Genomic DNA, 20351 nt, shown 5'->3' on the forward strand with positions numbered 1-20351 from the left:
AAGAAAAATATAAAAGAAATGACGATAAAAAAATAAATATTGGTAGTATTTGAATAGAATATTAAATTATGAAACCAACACGATTGACGGTGCATAATTAATATATATATATATATATATATATATATATATATATATATGATTTCCACTTAACTTTATAAATCGAAGTTGGTTTTCTGTTAACATTATAAATATTTGATGTGGGTCAATTAGGCGCCTTTTAACCTTATGAACGTCGGGTGTTGGTAAATTTTCAGAGATGTTATAAAGTTTGACTGAAAGTTTTTGTTTCAATAGGATGTGTAAAAATTCTCTAGTTTCTTTCCATAAAAGAAAAAAAACCACGTTGGGTGGGGGCCTAACCTTTTAGACGTTGCCTCCATTAATGAGAAGACAAGTGTGAACTGACACGCAAAAGACACCCAATCTCATAAATCTCATGGTCCGCAGGGCCGCAACGAAGAAATAAAAGGTTGAGAAAAAGTATAATAAAAACATGGAGATTGGCCACCCGACATGATGGAATAGGCATATATGGTACAATGCATTATGTATAAACCTCCAAACTGGGGCATTGGAATTGTGACCCTTCACATGAGGAGTCTAAACTGCAATTAGGGTTTTTTATTCACTTGTGTTGAGTGTCTCAAAATTATTGTGTGAACAGTTTCGTCATCTTCAAAATCATTGAATTTAAAGATGGAGAAATCATTGCTTTTTAGAAACTTGTAAGTTTAGCATATTAGGCCAAAGTTTCCAGTTCAATACTACTGGGGATTTCACCTACCGGGATGCCCCATATGCACTATACTTCACAACCTTCCTAGAATTGTTTATTTCGTGAAGACAAAACACTGGTCTGTTAGCCTTTCTACGATTCTTGTCTGCTTTCAGTCGAGAAAATTTTTATATATTGGGAAAGAAGAACAGTAGAAAAGGCGCATCTCACCTGCTAGTGCAACAAATAGTAATAATATATTGAACTATGTTGGCAAAACCATCTAGGGTTTTCGAGTTTGAAAGCGAATGTTATGATTTTAGGCTAATAGTGGTACTGGACCATTTGTGTTATATAAAAGAAGAACCAAAGCGTACAAGTTCAGAAAGAAGATGGGTAATGATTGTTATATATGGCAAGGAATTCTTCAATGGGGTTGTGCATCGATGCAATATCTGAGGATTCATGCATGAGTTTGAACAGCTGGCAGGGGTTATGATTTTCATTGCCTCCTTCAAAATCGCGCTAAAAACAAGGTTTTAGTTTTATAACAAATTCATCCTTCCTGTTGAACCATTGGTTAAAGAATCATACTTAATTTGACAAAGAGTTATATATTTTCTTTTCTTTTGTTAGGTCACACGCATGCCTTTGAAAGAAAAAAGATTTGTCTTTTATGAAAGCGCCATTACTGTCGTGACATTAATTTTCTTTCAAGAAATACTCTGCTGCGATTTTCAATCAGAGAATTTTATACACCAGGAAAGTTTCTGATTTGTCTTCTCGCGCCTTGTCATTTCTAGGAATGTTTTGATCATCTTTTTCTCTTTCAGGGAAGGACTCTGTGTGTGAGTGAGTGAGAGATAAAGGGAACAGACTTCTAATGATGGAAAAGGGTCCAAAAGAAAGGAAAAGGAGAATTAATGGGGGGAAGAGACTTCTAATGAAGGAAAAGGGGTGCGTATATAAGAGAAAGGAAAAAGAGTCAATATGAGGGGCCGCGGTGGGGGAGAGAGCTTTCTAATGAAGGAAAAGGGGTCCATCAGATGAGAGAAGCCATATATGGTGGGAACCCTTATGCTTGGAGTGACCAAAGTCAGCATCCCACAAGAGATGTCCAAAAAAAAAAAAAAAAATTTACAATAATAAAGAAGACAGTATGTGAAGCATGAGAAGCACATTTAAAGTAGAGATGGACTAATGGTAGAGACATTTCATCCATGACTTAATAACTTAACCAACCATGCTTTTAAAGGCAAAGTCTCAATATTTTATTTCACTAACACTACTTAAAAACCCCCATGGTAGGCCCTCTTAGCCACTCCATTGCTCCTCCTTAAAGCTAAGTATAATCATTCTCCTTTTCAATTCCTCCTGGGGTCATTTTTTCAAATGATTTGTATATTACTTTTGAAGTTAGCTTGCGATCCATCCAAGCAAAAGTCACTCTTCATCTTCACATCAATGTGGTGGATGATTTGCATCAAGCAACAGACCCCTCATTTTCACTTTCAACATCTCTCTATATCCACACATCATTCAATTCTACGTATGTAAACATCATCTAAAAAAAGCAAAACACTGTGACCTATACAAAATGAATACTTAATTTTGTATTCTAACTAACCTTTCGTTAACCACAAGTTAATCATGCACTTTTTCTTTAAATATGCTTAGGCAATCATCATTAGAGAGAAGATTATAGTATTACTTTTTTAAATCACTTCTGTTGCTTATGACATCATGGCTCCAGAAAAAAGCACAGAAAACTACTTTCCATTCTGGAAAACATAGGAAATTCTTGATGAGGCCCAGCAAACAAAGGGGAATTTATGAGGGAATGATTTCCTTTGGGGCCTCATACCATTTCTGCACACTGATATGTTCACCTCATGGCCATTTCCAGCTATGTGGGAATGCATTGGGGTCCATACATCAGATGATCCATGATGATTTGGCTTTAAATTGGTGCACCGACATCTGACTGGATTGGGAGCTCTGATTAATAAGTCTCAGTTAATGAGGATCGGTAATGGTTGATATGAACAAAAAATTAGGTTATGAATTAAGTTATAAAGTATATAGACAGCTAATATGTGAAAAGTTTAGTTATCATGATACAGTTGAGCAAGAAATAATTAAAAGAAAATATAACCTAACGGGGAACTAGAGAATTCCGATCCACTTGACATTGATTTGTACATTGATCCCAGAAAGTCACTTGGGTGTGTGTATATATATATATATGAACAACTGAATCTAAGAAAATCTGAAAAGGTCCAGAGATAACGAAACAATCTAAGATTAAGTTCTAAGATATATATGTTAAACCCTAACTGAGGCCTAAAGTTGATATCTATTGTCTCATCAAGGAGATGTTGTGGATCAACAGCCAATTGGATTGGGTGTCATTAACTGTGATAAATATAGATATTTTCCTGGACAATAAGCATTATTTCTTGTCAATTAAGCAACATAAATAATCAAGTAAACGGATTGCAATTAAGTGTATAACTCACTGTGTAAATTAATTGATTAACCTTGCAGAAAGATCAAACCACATGCTTGTCATCCTCAGTAACCAATGTCTATTTTGGAAACACCAGGGAATAGATATATATATATATATATGAGTCAATATCTGATTTGCATTGGTTTGAATTCAGGAGTTACGTGATGCAACCGTCATCAATAATTACCAAAACAATAATTCCAGAAAATAAAATAAAAATGATCATGAGTCACGTCTCAGAATATTGCTGAAATGATATATAAATATATATATATATATATATGCAGTGTTCGGGTAAAAAACACAAAATTAAGAAACTTCGTTTTCGTGTGGTCTCCAGATGTCCCCTAAACTATGGCTACCATCATCCCTTCTGTTAAAAACTTTGGCATTGTAGATCTGTTCTCTTGAAATCTCTCTCTGAAAAGCTTTAAATTTCTCTCATAAATAGCTCATACGAAACCATGCCAGTAGACTAATTGATCAATCTTAATAGTATATTTTACAAAACTTTTACATTTTCATATTCTGATTCATTCATGGACAATCACCAAACTGGGATTTGTGTACTGAAGACAATAATTAAAACAAAATTAATTAGAAGAGAAACCAATGAATGTAGTTGCAGAGGGAGAGGTGTGGCTTGGTGCATGACCGGCCGACAGTATGACGTGGCCGGACACTGGAGGAAGAAGCCATGGCATGGTTGGGGTGGGGGTACGTGAAGTTGGTTAAGGGTTACGTAATACAAGTGTACGTAGAGATGAGAGAGTTAAGAATAAAGCTGATGAAATGTCGTTTTAGGGTTAGATGGGAGCGGTGGATCCCAACTGTGGAGCCCATCCGGTGCAAATGTCGGCTGCTTGCAGTTGTACTTAAGGACTAGTTCTTCCGTCATGAGCTAGGCATTCAATTTCCATACACACAAATCACAGCAAAACAAATTAAGAGGATTTGGAGAGCTAGCTATAGCTAGGAAAAAGAGAAATGGGTCACCTTCTTGCTGCAATCAACAGAAGGTAAAGAGGGGGCTTTGGTCCCCTGAGGAAGACGAAAAGCTCATCAGATACATCACCACCTATGGCTATGGTTGTTGGAGTGAAGTCCCTGAGAAAGCTGGTCTCACCTCTCTCTCTCTCTCTCTCCATTCTCTTACACAAACCACACATCCCACACATCTGAATATAAGCTGAAAACTGAAATGGTTTTTTCTTTTCTTTTCTTTTCTTTTCTTTCTGGTCGAAGGGCTACAAAGATGCGGCAAAAGCTGCCGCCTGAGGTGGATCAACTACTTGAGACCCGATATCAGAAGAGGAAGGTTCACCCCAGAGGAGGAGAAACTGATTATCAACCTTCATGGGGTTGTAGGCAATAGGTTAATTCTAACTCACTCTACATCCTCTTCATGTTATAATTACAATTGCAGCCAAATAACCAGTTCTGGGCAGTGTCTCAGAACCGTGTTTGTTGATCATCCTCCATTTCTGGGTGTGTTTGGAAGCAACTTCAATGTCATTTGCAGAAGAAATAATTTTCTTTTATTTTCTATTATTTTTTTTAGAGAGTCATCATCACCGACCTTGGAGTTTACCTTCTAAATGAAATTTTAAAACCTTGTTGGTTAAGCTTGTGTATTGGTTTCTAGATTATGTATTAAATAATAGTCAGAATTCCCCGTGCTATTAAACATGTTTTTAAGCATGCATCACCAGCATTGGGTGGAAGTTAAAGCGGCAATTTTGGAGGTTGACATGGAAGCTTTCAGCTGAAATTACATGTCCTCTAGACAGTGTATATTCAAAACTTCCACATCATTATATCTTTATTTTTATACCAATAATTCATTCTTTAATTCGTGAAGTTACTTCCAAACCCACCGTATTCATGAACTTATCACAAACTTTGAGGTGTTTCAGTCCTCTTAAGGACTGACATTTGTTTGGGAATTGTAGATGGGCTCATATTGCAAGTCACTTGCCTGGAAGAACAGACAATGAGATAAAGAATTACTGGAATTCGTGGATCAAAAAGAAGATAAGGAAGCCGTCGGCACCTCTAGCATCATCTATAACAAACACTGAGCATTCCCAATTGGGCTACGGTTCGAGCCAACTGGACATGGTGAATCAAGATTTGATGATGAAGCAGCCTGCTCAAGAAACCCTATTTTCTTCTCCTGCTCCTCTATTTATGTTCGACACTGGTTCACTAGACTTGATCGGGGATGGCAATGGACGAACGGAGCTTTTCCAGGAAGTGGCAGGCTTGAGTTCAGAAACATGGCAGCTGAACCAGCATCAAGTTGAAGCACTACCTCCTCCAGCATCTTATTCAGTTGGCATGGATACGAATTATTTGCCTCCATTGGTAGAGAACATAGAGAACATGGTGCCCATGCAGGTGCAATCTTGTAGCATCGACGAGGAGGGAGAGATAGCACTGGAGTGCTTACAGAGGCAGGAGTTGAATGACTGGGTTGAATCCCAACAGTGCCAAGCTTTCTATTCTGGGATCAAGTTGAAGGACACCTTGGAGGAGAAGAGATTGCACCACCTTCATCCAACATGGGAGCTGTGTTATCGTCTTACTCGACATCTCTATAAGATATTGGAAGATGGTGAACACTGATCTCATCCCCAACTTCTCTAGGAAAAGGGCTTAAAATGGTGGAGGTTACTGAAAAGAGTTTGTTTCTTCTAGTGTCTTCCCCCCCTTTTTTTTTCTTTTAACTATTGGTGAGGTAATTATGAAATTGTGAGGATATACAACATAAGCATTCATGCAATGTTTTCTTGGTTTTTTTTTTTGGGAAACAGAAGAGAAAAAAGAATAAGAGCAAGCTCACAGCCTGAAAAGGAGGGAGATGATGAGATAATTTGCTCTTTCACTGTTTGTCATGGTGTTGATTGATAGTAATGGTTTTGCTTTTTTTCACTTTTCAAGCCTTTTTTTTAATGATAAGCCTTCTCACTTGCCTGCTATATATGGGAAAAAATAGAGGAAATTCAAGTGAATTAATGAACACAAACTTGGGAAATGTCATTGAATATCTTGGCTTTCATCAGCAATGCTAGCTGGCTGTACTACATGCAGTGCAGTATGGATCTCTGATGAGCTTAATCCTTCTCAAATGATTTGTCCACTGCAATTTTCTTTTCAACTGAAAACAAATCATCATCCATGATATTTAAGATCATCACTTTCCTATTCCATGAATTACCCTTTCTGGCTTCATGGAAAATACATGCATGGTAAGATCATGAACCATGTTTCTGGAGTGCCTGATCAGAACACTCTCCAGCTAGCCACAAGGTTAATTTTCACCCATGATGAAGATCATTTTGTTGAAAATCAATTCAAAGAGTAAATTATTTGCTGCAGATAGGTTCTTACAAACTTGAATAAAACAGCACTGTATGCATATATGCCCAAAGTGATGATGATGATGATATTGATATTTCCTGTGGAAAATTTTCAGATCTGTTCAAAATTATTGTAGCCACTTATTTGGAGAAGGAAAAAGAGGAACATTATTGTCCTCTTTGGTAACTTGGGTTGTTGATCTCCTATCCCATTATCTTGCTACTTATAGTTATAAGCATGATCACATTTTCAGTCATTTCTGAGAGGTTTGATCATTACTTTTACTTTACAACATACAGTTAGCCAAATCACAGCAACAACAAAAATATAAATATATATGATTCTTGGTGAATACTGCCTAGTGATGCTATTAAATGATAACTGTTTTGAACCCTATACAGATGTTCTATATACAGAAAAAACTTTGTCGCCCAGCATTAACCATATATCATTCAAATTTAAGGTAGCTAGAAAGGGTACAGTAGTAGTACTACTGCATCGTGAGTGTGATATGATCGGAAAAATCGCCCCGCATAAACTGGCTTTTTCCTCAAAATGGACCCTGTACTTTGATGACTTGGATCCTACAGATTGTTGGTGACGAAGAAGGCAAAATATGTCCATGAGTGAGACGCCTAAGTCTCATATACATTAGCTGTACTGTCCTATTGGTCGTCCACATGGAAGCCATAACCCCAGTTCATCATATGCTGCTCATCATAATTGACAATGAAGGATGTGCCTCTTTCTTCTCCAAGTTCTGAAACCCCCCATTAAATAGTTTCAAATTTTTCTAAGGGTTTGGTTTAACTATATATATAATCTGTGATTTTGCTTGCTGGGGAAAGTTTTCGTCTCATGTGTCCCTGTTGTGCTAGCTGTGACCTTTCCCCTCATTTGAAGCAACTTGATATATCAGACTGCAAGCTGAAGAATATATGTATGATGGTACATGTTCATGGAATCATGAAATCTTCAATTACCAGCTTCTAATAAGAGTCTTGGTTATTTCTTTATTTGTTGATTTCTTTCGTTTTCTTGTTGGAATTCTTAGAGCATCAGTTATTGGTTACATGCAGGCTTCTTGTCAAGAAGCTCTCAAGGAAGTCTGAGACCATGGTTGCTCCCCATAATCAAAGCCCAACTGAATTACTCAATTAATTAGCAATATTCAAAGATGAATGACTCCCTTAAAACACCAAAATTCTTCACTACTCATGAAGAAATTGACTCCAAATTTTTGCAGCTAAAAGTAGTTGAGTTTTGCATGGAGAGGGTTGGAAGCTGTCATTGAATCATGCCAAAGGGTAGTTGATCATAGGTGAATTTTTAGTGGTCTGAGTTTGATTTCCATGTCCAACACTAAGCTCTCTTATATTTGACTCTTTCTCTGGTGTAGTGGTATGTAGACCATCAGGCCTTGCCTCTACAATTGAGAATTTTAAATTTTAAATATTACATTATATAGAGAGATGGGTCAGGATCATCTCAAGTGGAAAAGACCTCCAATGGTAAATCCAATCCTTGTTATAAGCTAGCATCATCCCTTATATTTAGTTTTATAATTTCATACAAACTTTGTTCATTAAAGCTCTAATTTAAAATAAAGATAAATGTAAAATGAAAATTGAAAAAACATATGTAATTCTCAAAGGAGGTGAATGAGTGTACTTTTTAAAAATTATTAATTAGGAGATAATATTCTAACCCAAATTAAATATATTAGAATTAGGCATAATCAGTATAATCAAAATAATCAAATGATCAAGGGACACGAGACTTTTTATGTCTAAAACCTTTATATTCATTATGAAGATAAAAAACCATGAGATTTAAGACCTCAAATTTAAATCTACTATTTGAGATTAAGTCATATAGAATTACTTGACTACTTTATCCTAAGAACTTACTTTTCAAAACTTACAATTTAATCTATGTCCACGATGCAACAATCTTTAATTACTCTAGTAAGTATTCCTTAACCTCGCTGAAGAGATACATAAATTCTAACAAACCTAGATTCAATGTTTTGAATCCTTCTTGAAAGATTGGAAACAGGGATTGAAAAATTGGGAAATATCGGATATCGGTCGTCACAGAAACGATAATGGCCACCGATTATCGATCCACGGAAATATTGCCAAAAAATCGGCAAAATCGCCGATATATCAGTGAAATATCGGTGAAGCACTGATAAATCGGAGAAAAATCGCGAGTGGATCTTACGCGCGGAGCAACCGGAGGTATTTTTACCGATTTTTCGGAAAATTTCCCGATATTTCCTACCAGTCCAGCCCGCGCAGTTGTGTTTTTCAGCCTGGCTCAAAAATCGTGGATTTAGGGTTCGTGAAATTTAAATCCAATGGCACAACAGCGAAGAGACCCCTAAAACAGATCCAGAAAACACAGGGAGCAAAAGAAAAGCAATTTTTTTGGTTTTCTTTGGGGGTTTTGAATGGATTTTCTCGGAAATCAAACGAGGATGAATTTTCCTGGAAATCTAATGGGGGATGGATTTTCTTGGGAATCAAACGGGGGTTGCAAAAAAAAAAAATAATAACATGATTAGATTAGTACCTGCGAGGATTGAGATTTGAGAGTAGCAGAGGAAAATAGGGCTTTTTTTAGGGATTCTCTCGTTGGAGGACAACTTCAGAAAAGGGTTCTTGATGCCCAAGAGAGAAGTGGGTGCCTGTGGACCCCGCATTTTGTGCTCATGCGTTTCCCACTCGATGGCTAGCTCGATTTTTATTATTTAAAAAAAAAATTGATTTTTATTTGATTAAAAAAATGACTTGGAGTCGCCACTTATTTTTGTTTTATTTTTAAAGGGTAAACAAAATAAGAAAGAAAAACCCTAAGTGTGACTCCTTATTTTGGAAAAGGTGGTCTGTGAAAAACCGGATCGGGTTCGGGGGTCAGGTTACTTATCAGGAAGGTACGGTACAGACCATAACACCCCTTTAAGTCCCTAAAGTCGAGTCTCTACTAATAAAATGACGCAATCATGACAATTGATGAGGGAATCAATGAATACCCATAGTGATCATGCACATGTGAGAATCTAAACATGCATACAGAAAATGATCCGAGCGGATGTGGATGCATACCTGGGCAGTGATCCATAAAGCGCTATCAAGAAGTGAGATTAGTGCACAATTAAAGAATAATTTCGAGCATGTCATAGAGCAGAATAAAATCAATCATGCATGACAATTAAATCAATCAATCCTCCAATCGATCATAAAATCACGTATGTGGGGCCCCCACCAAAGCCCGATCGATCTTGCATGAATTAATCTCACAAATTCCATTATTCTGAAATTATGAAAATGACATTCACGCTTATATAAAATTAAGAGAAAAAAGAAGATTATTTAAAAACCAAAGCGGAATTAAAAACTGTTCGAGTGAAAACTGGATTTTTGAAATTTATTTGAAAATTGGAGTCTCGAAGATTGTTTGATAATTGGAGTTTCGAAAATTATTTGGAAATTGAATTTAGGAATGAGAATTTTGGAAGTTAAATTTCGAAAATTGGAATCCTGAAGAATTATTTAAAGATTGAGTTTCAAAATAAACGAATAAATAAAATGATAATGATTAAATAAATCGATATGAGAATTAAAAATTTCGGAAATCGGAATTTAAATTTAGAAATCGGGATTTTGAGGAATTGTTTGAAGGTTGAATTTTAAAAATAAACGAATAAATAAATAAATAAAATAATGACGATTAAATAAATTGATGTAAGAATTAAAATTTCGGACATTGGAATTTAATTTAGAAAACAGAATTTTGAGAGATCATTAAAGGTTGAATTTTAAAAATGAACAAATAAATAAATAAATAAGATAATGACGATTAAATAAATTGATGTAAGAATTTTAATTTCAAAAATTGTAATTTAATTTAGAAAATGGAATTAATGTTTTTAGGAAGATAAGTCATGCAAATTGAAAACAAAAGGGCTGACTTGAGGTGGGTATGACTTTGGAATGGGCATGGGCCAACTTAAGGTGGGTGAACAAATCAATTGAAGTGGGCATGGGCTTGGAATGGGCATGGATAGGTAGCAGTGTGCCTAGGAGCGCGAGCCCTGCCGGTTGAGCCAACTTGTTGGCTCCATAGCATTTTATGGGGAGAAGGAGCTTGACTGGATTAGGTTTTCTGGTTAGGAGCTTGGGTATTCTTTTTAGGGGCCATGGTCTCATGAACCCTGCAAATTCCACGAGTTGAGGAAATACTGCTTGACTGCATCAATAGATGCATCATTTTTCAAGGCATCCCTCAAACATCTTAATTAGTTCATCAGCTTCTTCTTCTGAACTAATATCACCTTTAACCATATTGATTCTCATGACTTTGGTTAGGAAGACTTCCTTATACCACCTAAGAAAATTTTCATTATCCCTCTGGTGATATTTGCCCAACTTAAGATGGGTGAACAAATCAATTGAAGTGGACATGGGCTTGGAATGGGCATGGGCCAACTTAAGGTGGGTGAACAAAACATGAGGCCTTCCATCAACACGTATGGGCCTGGGCTTCAACTCAAGCCCATATCCATTAGCATAATGACCCCAAACCTAAACGGGCCCAAAGGGCCTCACAGCACACAACTTGCTTTATAATAGTCAACTCAAACCATGCCCAATTGCACCTAGGCCCAAGGGCTCAAAACCAATATGCAAGACCCACAAACAATAAAAAAAACGTCCACTGTAGAAATTAAAATGAACAAACTTACCAAACCTTTCCCTCTAGGATAAAGGATAAGGAAGTGGGGTGGCGTGGATGGAGGTTGCCACGGTGGTGAGAGAAAATGGGTATGAGACTAGTGGAGCGGGTGATGGAGGTTAGGAAAATGAGAAAGGTGATAAGTAAGGGAAAAGAGTATCAATAATATGATGAGAGAATGGGTTAGTGGGTGTTGATATGGGTATGATGGTATGGTTCCCGGAAAGCATGAAGAATGGAGGTGCGGAATGAGAGATAGGTTAATGAAAGAATGGGTAAGGTGGGCATGATAGGGTGATGATATGCATGATTCCATGCATGTGGATAGGAAGTGGGCATGAAGAACGTGGTGTATAGAGAGAAATGTGGTAAGAAAGAATGGGTAAGGTGGGCATGAGAGGGTGATGATATGCATGATTCCATGCATGGTTTCATGCATGTGGATAGGAAGTGGGCATGAAGAACGTGGTGTAGAGAGAGAAAAGTGGTAAGAAAGAATGGGTAAGGTGGGCATGAGAGGGTGATGATATGCATGATTCCATGCATGGTTTCATGCATGTGGATAGGAAGTGGGCATGAAGAACGTGGTGTAGAGAGAGAAAGGTGGTAAGAAAGAATGGGTAAGGTGGGCATAGAAGGGTGGTGGCATGCATGGTTCCATGCATGGTTTCATGCATGTGGATAGGAAGTGGGCATGAAGAACGTGGTGTAGAGAGAGAAAGATGGTAAGAAAGAATGGGTAAGGTGGGCATAGAAGGGTGGTGGCATGCATGGTTCCCATGCAAGTGGATGGGAGAATGTAGAGAGAGAAAAGGTGATGACGGGTATAGTAGCTAGGTGACATGGGCATGCATGGAGATGGGTATGAAGGTGGTCATGCATGTTGAGACCATGCATATGGACTAGGGAATGGGTATGAAGGTGGTCATGCATGGCCGTGCATGGCCATGCAAAGGTGAGAAGAATGAACTTGAAGGGCACTTGAAAGAGAATAGGAGAGTGGTGTGGTGTAGAGAGAGAAAGTGTGATGGATGAGAGATGAAATGGTTAATGGGTATGAAGAAAGTTTAGAGTGAGAAATGAGCTTAGTAGGATGGTTTGATGGGTATAGGGGATGACAATGGGTATGAAGAGGCATGATGAGGTATGGAAGTCATTAGAATGAGCAAAATGATGAATCAAGCTCCTGGTAATGAATATGATAGATGGTGGGGATGGTGAGGGTGAATGCAAGCAAACTCAAAGTCCAAAAAAAAACAAGCAAAAATTCCCAGCAAATGCATTTAAACACTGAGATAAGAACTCATTAATATCCAGATAACACAAACAAAAAGGAAAGCCTTAATGTGAGAAAAACCAACCTGTAGAAAAGAATCCATGAGTTCCCTTCTTGCCCGTGATCAGCCTCCCTCCTCCTCCTGAAAACCCTCTGCTCTCTTTTTTCTCTCCAGCAACCTCTCTCTTTTTTTCTAGTCTTTTTTCTTCCCCCCTCCAAGCTTGTCCCCCTCTGTTTCTTTTGCTTCTTCTTTCAAAAAAATCTTCCAACGGCCAGCCTCGAGAGCTCTTTTCTTTTTTTGTGCTTGCAGCTGGCCATCCCCTCCATAACAGAAAGCATGCTCCTTCTTCTAGAATCTTCCTCATCTTTACAGGTGTCGCTCTCCTATTTGTCCTCCAAATCCACTATTTGATTCCACTAATAGCCAACCCGAGAGTGACACGTGGCCAAATATGCTGCAGCAAAACAAGCCCCACATGGGGTCTACAGTGCCTTTTTTATTTTTAGATTTAGTGGAGATAAAAAAAATAAAAAAATGAAAAAAAAATCATGAGAACAATTTTCCACTCTCTATATAAATAATTATTAATTATCAACATTTATTTTGATTATTAAATAAATTAATATTAATAGAAAAAGTTGTTATCACGTATTTTTAATAAAATTTTAAAAATTAAATCTTAAATAATATATTTTATATAAACTAATTTAATTTTTCATTTAAAATATAATAAAATATGTTTTAATAAAAGTATTTTAAAAATTTTAAAATAAATACTGTTTTCAACCGGATGAACTCCCTTCATCTAACAATATAATGAAATCACATCGATCTCTTTCTTAGTATAAGGACTATTGCAGTCTCATATGTATTATATTTATGTATAAATTATTTTTATTCAATAAAATCAAATATTTCTTAATTCAATTATAACTTTATACACTTTCAAAATTCATATATATTATTTTTAAAATTCAAATATCGAATCTACCAATATATCTCTGTTTACGATATTTTTTTTTCTTAATTATATATATATCAATTACACTTACAAGATAACTTTGAAATGTGTATTCTTACTTATTTTATCATTTTTTGAATTTTTTTCAAGCATTCCTATTAATTTTAAATATTTTTCACTTCACCGATATTTGTGAAAAAATATCCACCGATATTTCTCCGATATTTTCGATATATCCATAAAATCGAAGTACCGATATATCCATAAAAACCGATATTTCAATCCTTGATTGGAAATAGTATAAGTTTGATTACTTATCTCGGTAAGTGTCCCTTAAAAGAGTTATAATAGGTTTTATATAGGCCTTTAGACACTAAGGGATCGATATCTCAAATTTTTTCAAAAACAATTTTCGTAATTATCCATAAAAATATTTTATCATAATCTGACAAATTCCATACGAGCACTCGAGTGCCTCAAGCGCTTGAGCACTGCTTCTATCGCTCAAGCATCATTTTCAAAATATTAATTTAAGTATTTTTAATTCAATAAAAATATACACTTAATCTATCATAATTCAAACTTATTATAACTTTTCGTCAAATGAACAACGACTTTAAATCTTTAATGGAAAGTAAATCAATATCTAAAAAGTTTTATAAACCAAAGAGTAAAAGGAATAAAATTACTAACTTAAAAGGAAGATTCATTGTCCTAGCAAAGTAAGTTAAAAATTTTAGAATATCTATATCAATTTATTTTTTCAAACTTTCTTTTCCTCTCTCATTCGGTCTCTATCTTGTCTTTAATGAACATGTGATTGTATTAATTATTTCTGTGGCTAATACCTTAAAAATTGCATTTTTGGTTAACTAACTCAATATGGATCAAATTCTAAATAAAATATAATCAACTATTCATTATTGGAACACAAGAAGGATTTAAATTTTTTACAAAAAATAAAATAAAATTAGTGAGTATTAGTAATCAATATTTTCAATTTGACATGGGGCAAAACTTTTTAGAATTGATTTTCATTAAAATTTGTTCATCTTTTTATCTGTTTTCAAAAATACCTTAAAAACATATTTAAGATAACTTCTCAAATATTAAAAGCAATTTGTGAAGGTGAAACACAATTTTTAAGGAGTGTTGGAATAAAACTCTGAAATGAAAAGTATTTCCATATTTTTAATAGAATTTATTTGTAATTTGAAGAAGCCGATGAGGTCGTTTTCCTTCAAGCTCAACATCAAAAGAAATCTTTTATTTAAGTTGTGTAAAAACTTTTCAATTTTTTAATATTAAATATTTTTGTAAAACAAATTAAAAAACATTTACACTGATCTTTAGAAACTTCACGGACTATAATAACCTAGATAGGCCCAATTTTAGGGTCCAATCAAAGCCCAACCCGCAAGCTATCCAGAGGCCGTCTATAAAGTACGGCGTTATACGATTTTAGGGTTTCTGCAACAAGCGATAGAGCGTGAGAGATTTCACCAGAGGTTTAGCCGCCCTCTAACGCCGTCGCTGCCTTCTCATCGCCACCATGGTCCGTCCTTCTCCAGCGGAGTTTTTCTTTTTCTTTTTCTTTTTTTTTTTCACTTTTTTTTTCTTTTACAATGCCCCGTTTGGTTACTGAGAAAACGAAGGAAAAGGGAAAGAAAGCTAATTGGAATTTTTTTTTCTTTATTTTTGTGGGCTTTGTTGATTAGAGTTTTAGCTTTGTTAGGGACTAAACAGCAGAAATTGTAACACCTATGGTTCCTATTACATCTCCTTTTTTTGTAATTTTCTTGGCGACCAAACAGAGAATTGTTCAATCTAAGTTTTTTTCTTCTTCATGTTTTCTTCAGATTATTCCTGAGAAGAACCGCAGGGAGATCTCCAAGTATCTCTTTCAAGGTATCTTACTTATTCTGTCACTTAAACCACGATTTGCTGTGATTCAGTGTGTTCATGTTTTTTTTTTATATTGATTTTATATATTTTTTCTTGTTTGCTTCAGAGGGAGTTTGCTATGCAAAAAAGGACTACAATCTCGCGAAACACCCCGATATCGATGTCCCGAATCTGCAGGTTATCAAGTTGATGCAGAGCTTCAAGTCGAAGGAGTACGTAAGGGAGACCTTTGCATGGATGCATTACTACTGGTACCTCACCAATGACGGCATTGAATTTCTGAGAACTTACTTGAACCTTCCTTCCGAAATTGTCCCTGCAACTCTAAAGAAATCCGTTAAGCCCGCCGGTAGGCCAATGGGACCACCTGGTGACCGCCCACGGTAATGACTCAATTTTGAGTTGATGTTCGGTGATTTATTTATTATTCTGTTGTTAAACAATTTGGTGCGCATTGGGGTTAATGGTTTGATTACAATGTGAATTGGGATCTGTTTGGATTGCCGTGTTTTGTTTTTGAGTTCTTATGATGTAAAATGGGTTTTGTTGAAAATTGTGATTTTCAGTGGTCCACCTCGCTTTGAAGGAGATAGACCAAGGTTTGGTGACCGGGATGGGTACCGTGGAGGTCCACGAGGACCTCCAGGTGAGTTTGGTGACAAGGGTGGAGCTCCTGCTGATTATCAACCTTCTTTCAGGGTAACCTATCATCTTCGCTCTGGCATTCAATTATATGTTCTATATGTATAATAGAGGCTAATTGTTTCTTTCATCTTGCAATTGGTTTGTTTTCTTAATGTTTCTGTTTACCTGCATGGCTTCTTCTTTATTAGGTCAAATAGTATGAATCAGGTTGGACTTTTTAGATGGTTGCAAGTGGTTTCTTCCTTTTGGTGGTGTTATATCTATTTTTATAAGTAGGTGATATTTGAATTATTATTATTTTTTTGATAGGTAATCAGAATCAATTTATGAAAAGTAATGCTGGAAAAGCATTCCAAAGTACACAGGACGTAGACAAAGAAAAACCTCAAAGCAACACAAAAACAAAGAGGAACTTGATATATTTTTTTTTGATAGATAAGCGCTGAATATATTGAAAAGAGGCCAAAAAGCCACAAAGTATACAGAGAGTATACAAACTAGCTAAGCCTCACAACCAAAAGGAAAGCAAAAAAAACCCCACCAGCCCTTATCTGGAGGCTATCCACTCCAAGAAGCCTATAAGAGACAACGAACTCTCTCCACTATACAATCTCGCCTAACACCATAAATTACAGACAAAAGAATTTTTTAATTTTTGAATTGCTATCACTCCCCCCCTAAAAGTTAGTCTATTTCTTTCCTTCCAAAGAGTCCAAAAAATGTACAACGGGATAGACTTCCATATCTTTTTCCTTTTTTCCCCTATAAAAGGGCCCCTCCAGCTCAATAAGACCTCCTTTACAGTTTCTGGAAAGACCCAATGAACACCAAACAAAGCAAAGATCATATCCCACAGGACTTTTGCCACTATACAGTGTATGAGAATGTGATTTACAGATTCCTCTTCGCAGTCACACAAGAAACAACAGTTCGGGAGTTGCCACCCTCTTTTCTGAAGCCTATCTAACGTAAACACCTTCCCCCAAGTGGCCTCCCAAGCAAAAAACAAAATTTTAGTTGGAACTTTATCCACCTAAATGTTAAGCCACGGTATTAACCACCAAGTTGTAAGCTTCCTTGACTTTAAATTGCCCGTTTCTTCCCCCTTTCCAAAAGATTGCATCTTCTTCTGAGGTAGGTTTATAGCCCCTCAAGACATGAAGCAAATTACCTACCATATCCAACTCCCAATCAGTGAAATCCCTCACAAACCTTAAATCCCAACCTCCTTGACCGACATTCTGATCCCACATTTCTTCTATCGTGCCGTTTCTATGAGTAGCCATGCCATAAAGGTGAGGAAACCTTTGGGACAACACTGTACAACCGCACCAAAGATCAGTCCAAAATCTAATTTTGGTACCATTTCCAATAGTAAAAGCCATATTTTCCCAGCACCAGTCTTTGTCCTTCAAAATCTCCTTCCAAAGCCCTACTCCAAATGTCCCATTAACCTTTTTGGTCTTCCAACCAAAACCCTCTTGCCCATATTTCGCCAAAAGCACTTGCTTCCACAGATTTTCCTTTTCACAAGCAAACCTCCATATCCATTTACCCAACAAGGCTTTGTTCAACGGGACTAACTTCCTTAAGCCAAGCCCCCCCTTTTCCTTCTCCGTACAAACAACCTCCCAATTAACTAAGTGCACTTTCCTTTCCAAATTTCCTCCTCTCCAAAGGAAGTCCCTTTGCAATTTTTCTAACCTCCGCGCAACTGACTTGGGCATACAGAAAAGGGACATTTGATACAAGGGCATACTAGCCGTTGTGCTCTTTATGAGAATGAGTCTCCTGCCTTTGGAGATATATTGGCGTTTCCAAAGCGCAAGTCTTCTCCTCACCTTCTCTTCCACCCCATCCCACATGGAGGTAGCCTTATTAGGATCCCCCAAGGGCAGCCCCAAATACACAGAAGGCATAGAACCCACCTTGCAGCCCAATTTCGCTGCCATCTCCTCCATCTCTTCCACCTCGCCAATTGGGATTATTTCACTTTTATCCAAATTGATCCTTAACCCTGACGCGACTTCAAACCAAAACAAGATCCAACTCAAATGAGTTAGATGCTCTTTCCTAGCCTCATAGAAAACTATTGTATCATCAACAAATAACAGATGGGATATATGCACCGGTTGTCTTCCACCTCCTCGGATCCTACACCCTGACAGAAATCCCCCTTCAATAGCTCTCCTAATGAGAGTGCTCAAAACTTCCATTCCCATGACAAAGAGGTAAGGAGAAAGAGGATCTTCTTGCCGCAACCCCTTAGAACTTGGGAAGAAACCAGCTGGCACTCCATTCACCAACACCGAAAACTTGGCTGTGGATATGCAACTCCACATCCAACCCAACCACTTTGATCTGAACCCCATTTTTTTCATGACTTTCATAAAAAATTGCCCATTTAAACTGTCGTAGGCTTTCTCTATATCCAGCTTACAGATGAGACCTTTCTCTTCCCTTTTTTGCCAAGCATCAATCACCTCATTTGCAATTAAAGAGGCATCAAAGATCTGCCTGTCCATCACAAATGCATTCTGATCTATGGAGACCACTTTCCCTATCACTTTCTTGAGTCTATTGGCCAACACCTTGGCCAATGGTTTGTACAACCCCCCCAAAAGACCGATTGACCTAAAATCCTTAAGATCCTCAGCCCCCCCTTTCTTGGGTAACAATACTAGAAACGTATTGTTGAGACTCTTGATAAAGGCACTTTGCTCATAGAACTCCTTAAACAAATCCAAGACCTCCTCTTTAACTAAAGCCCAACAGCTTTGCCAAAATGCCATTGTAAATCCGTCCGGTCCTGGGGCTTTGTCCCCATTCATCTCTATTAGGGCACTATGAATTTCATCCTCAAAGAAAGGGTGCTCCAAATTATCCGCCTCTTGCTGACTAATTTGCTCTAACTGCAGCCTTTCTATATCCACCTTCCAATCTGAATTTTCTGTGAGTAAGCATTGAAAAGCATTAACTACCCCTTCTCTCACATCCTTCTCCTCGGTCAGCCACACCTCGTTTATCTTAATTCTGTCCATATGATTGATTCTACGATGGGCAGCCGCCATTCGATGAAAATAACCTGTATTTCTGTCCCCTTCCCTTAACCATAACTCCCTTGAATGCTGCCTCCAATGAGTTTCTTCCAAAGAGGCCCACTTAGCATAACTTGATATTTGAATTATTATATTGGCTTAGATTTGCAATTCTATCTCTCTTCATAGTTTAATTGAGGATGATAATAAGCTTGCCTTGTTAATTTCAATCTTCCTTTTCTTACACCATCATCTGTGTGGTTTTGATAAGGAATACTAGATAATTATTGCGAAAATAGCAAGGATCAGATTTTAGGTTTGTGTACTTGAGTAAATTTTGAAATACACTTGAATCACAAGACAAGGGGGAGAATTTTAAGGTGATTTGGAGGTGCTTATAGAGTATGTTAACACGTACTGTGAGGATGATTAGTGCTATTTAAAGCCTCAAAATTGTGGTAAAAGGCCTAGGAGTGATGAAGAAAAAGCGACTTTGGAATATTTCACTTTAGCGGTACTCTTCACCAAATGAAATCGGGGAAGAGTCGAGAGCATTTGTGTAATTGCATGTAATAAGTCTTTTCAGAAAGAAAGAAGGTAAGTTAGAGCATCACTTATTTCTCTTAACTGTTTATACATCCCCAGGAACACACTATTGAATGGATGAGCTTTGAACTATTTGTGGAACTCAGTTTAGAATGATACATGTTATTTCAAGATTGTGCCTGCATTGCCTTTTGGCCCACACACCATCTTGATTCTTGAGACTATCGAGTATAAATCTCGTGCTTCCATCCTACTAGTCGAAGCATGAAAAGAATGCTAAATTGAAGCACCAGCCACCAGAAAGGCTATTTATCATTCAATTAAGATGTTGCATCTAATGTAAGGGGAAAAATAGCTTTAGAACTGCTAATCGATTTAAACTTTTAATAGATTGATGACCAAGGAATGCACATGAAGTTCACCTGATTTTAGTTAAACAATTAGGAAATTTTAGATTGTATGGCCAAGAGTAGATTTCTATGGTTTCATAAATGTTTTAAAAGGCTAAAAGCGGTCTTGGGGCATTTTACATAAATGAAGCTAACTATCAGCCTTCAGGTAGAATAAGGCGAAGCAGAATGAGGCTAAGCCGCAACTTAAACAAATAGATAATAAAAATTATCCAAAAAAAAAAAAATCTCGGTCA

At 36.8% G+C, this 20351-nt stretch overlaps 1 protein-coding gene and 1 pseudogene across 2 annotated transcripts in view; both read left to right on the plus strand.

Moving 5' to 3' along the window:
• The window catches only part of LOC117926630 (40S ribosomal protein S10-1), a 42217-nt gene that overhangs the window by 19795 nt on the left and 2071 nt on the right, over positions 1-20351 (plus strand). Inside the window, exons 1-4 of one of the 2 annotated variants that reach the window (XM_034845802.1) lie at positions 15019-15126; positions 15431-15479; positions 15583-15859; positions 16043-16175. In XM_034845802.1, coding sequence (XP_034701693.1) covers positions 15124-15126; positions 15431-15479; positions 15583-15859; positions 16043-16175 — 462 coding nt within the window. In that variant the 5' untranslated portion in view covers positions 15019-15123. Of the gene's footprint in view, positions 1-15018; positions 15127-15430; positions 15480-15582; positions 15860-16042; positions 16176-20351 lie in introns of those variants that run through there. The other variant, XM_034845811.1, reaches the window with a different exon arrangement.
• LOC117905818 lies at positions 3928-6015 on the plus strand (annotated as a pseudogene).

This window comes from Vitis riparia, chromosome 2 (assembly GCF_004353265.1).
Source record: "Vitis riparia cultivar Riparia Gloire de Montpellier isolate 1030 chromosome 2, EGFV_Vit.rip_1.0, whole genome shotgun sequence".
Classification (NCBI taxonomy): domain Eukaryota; kingdom Viridiplantae; phylum Streptophyta; class Magnoliopsida; order Vitales; family Vitaceae; genus Vitis; species Vitis riparia.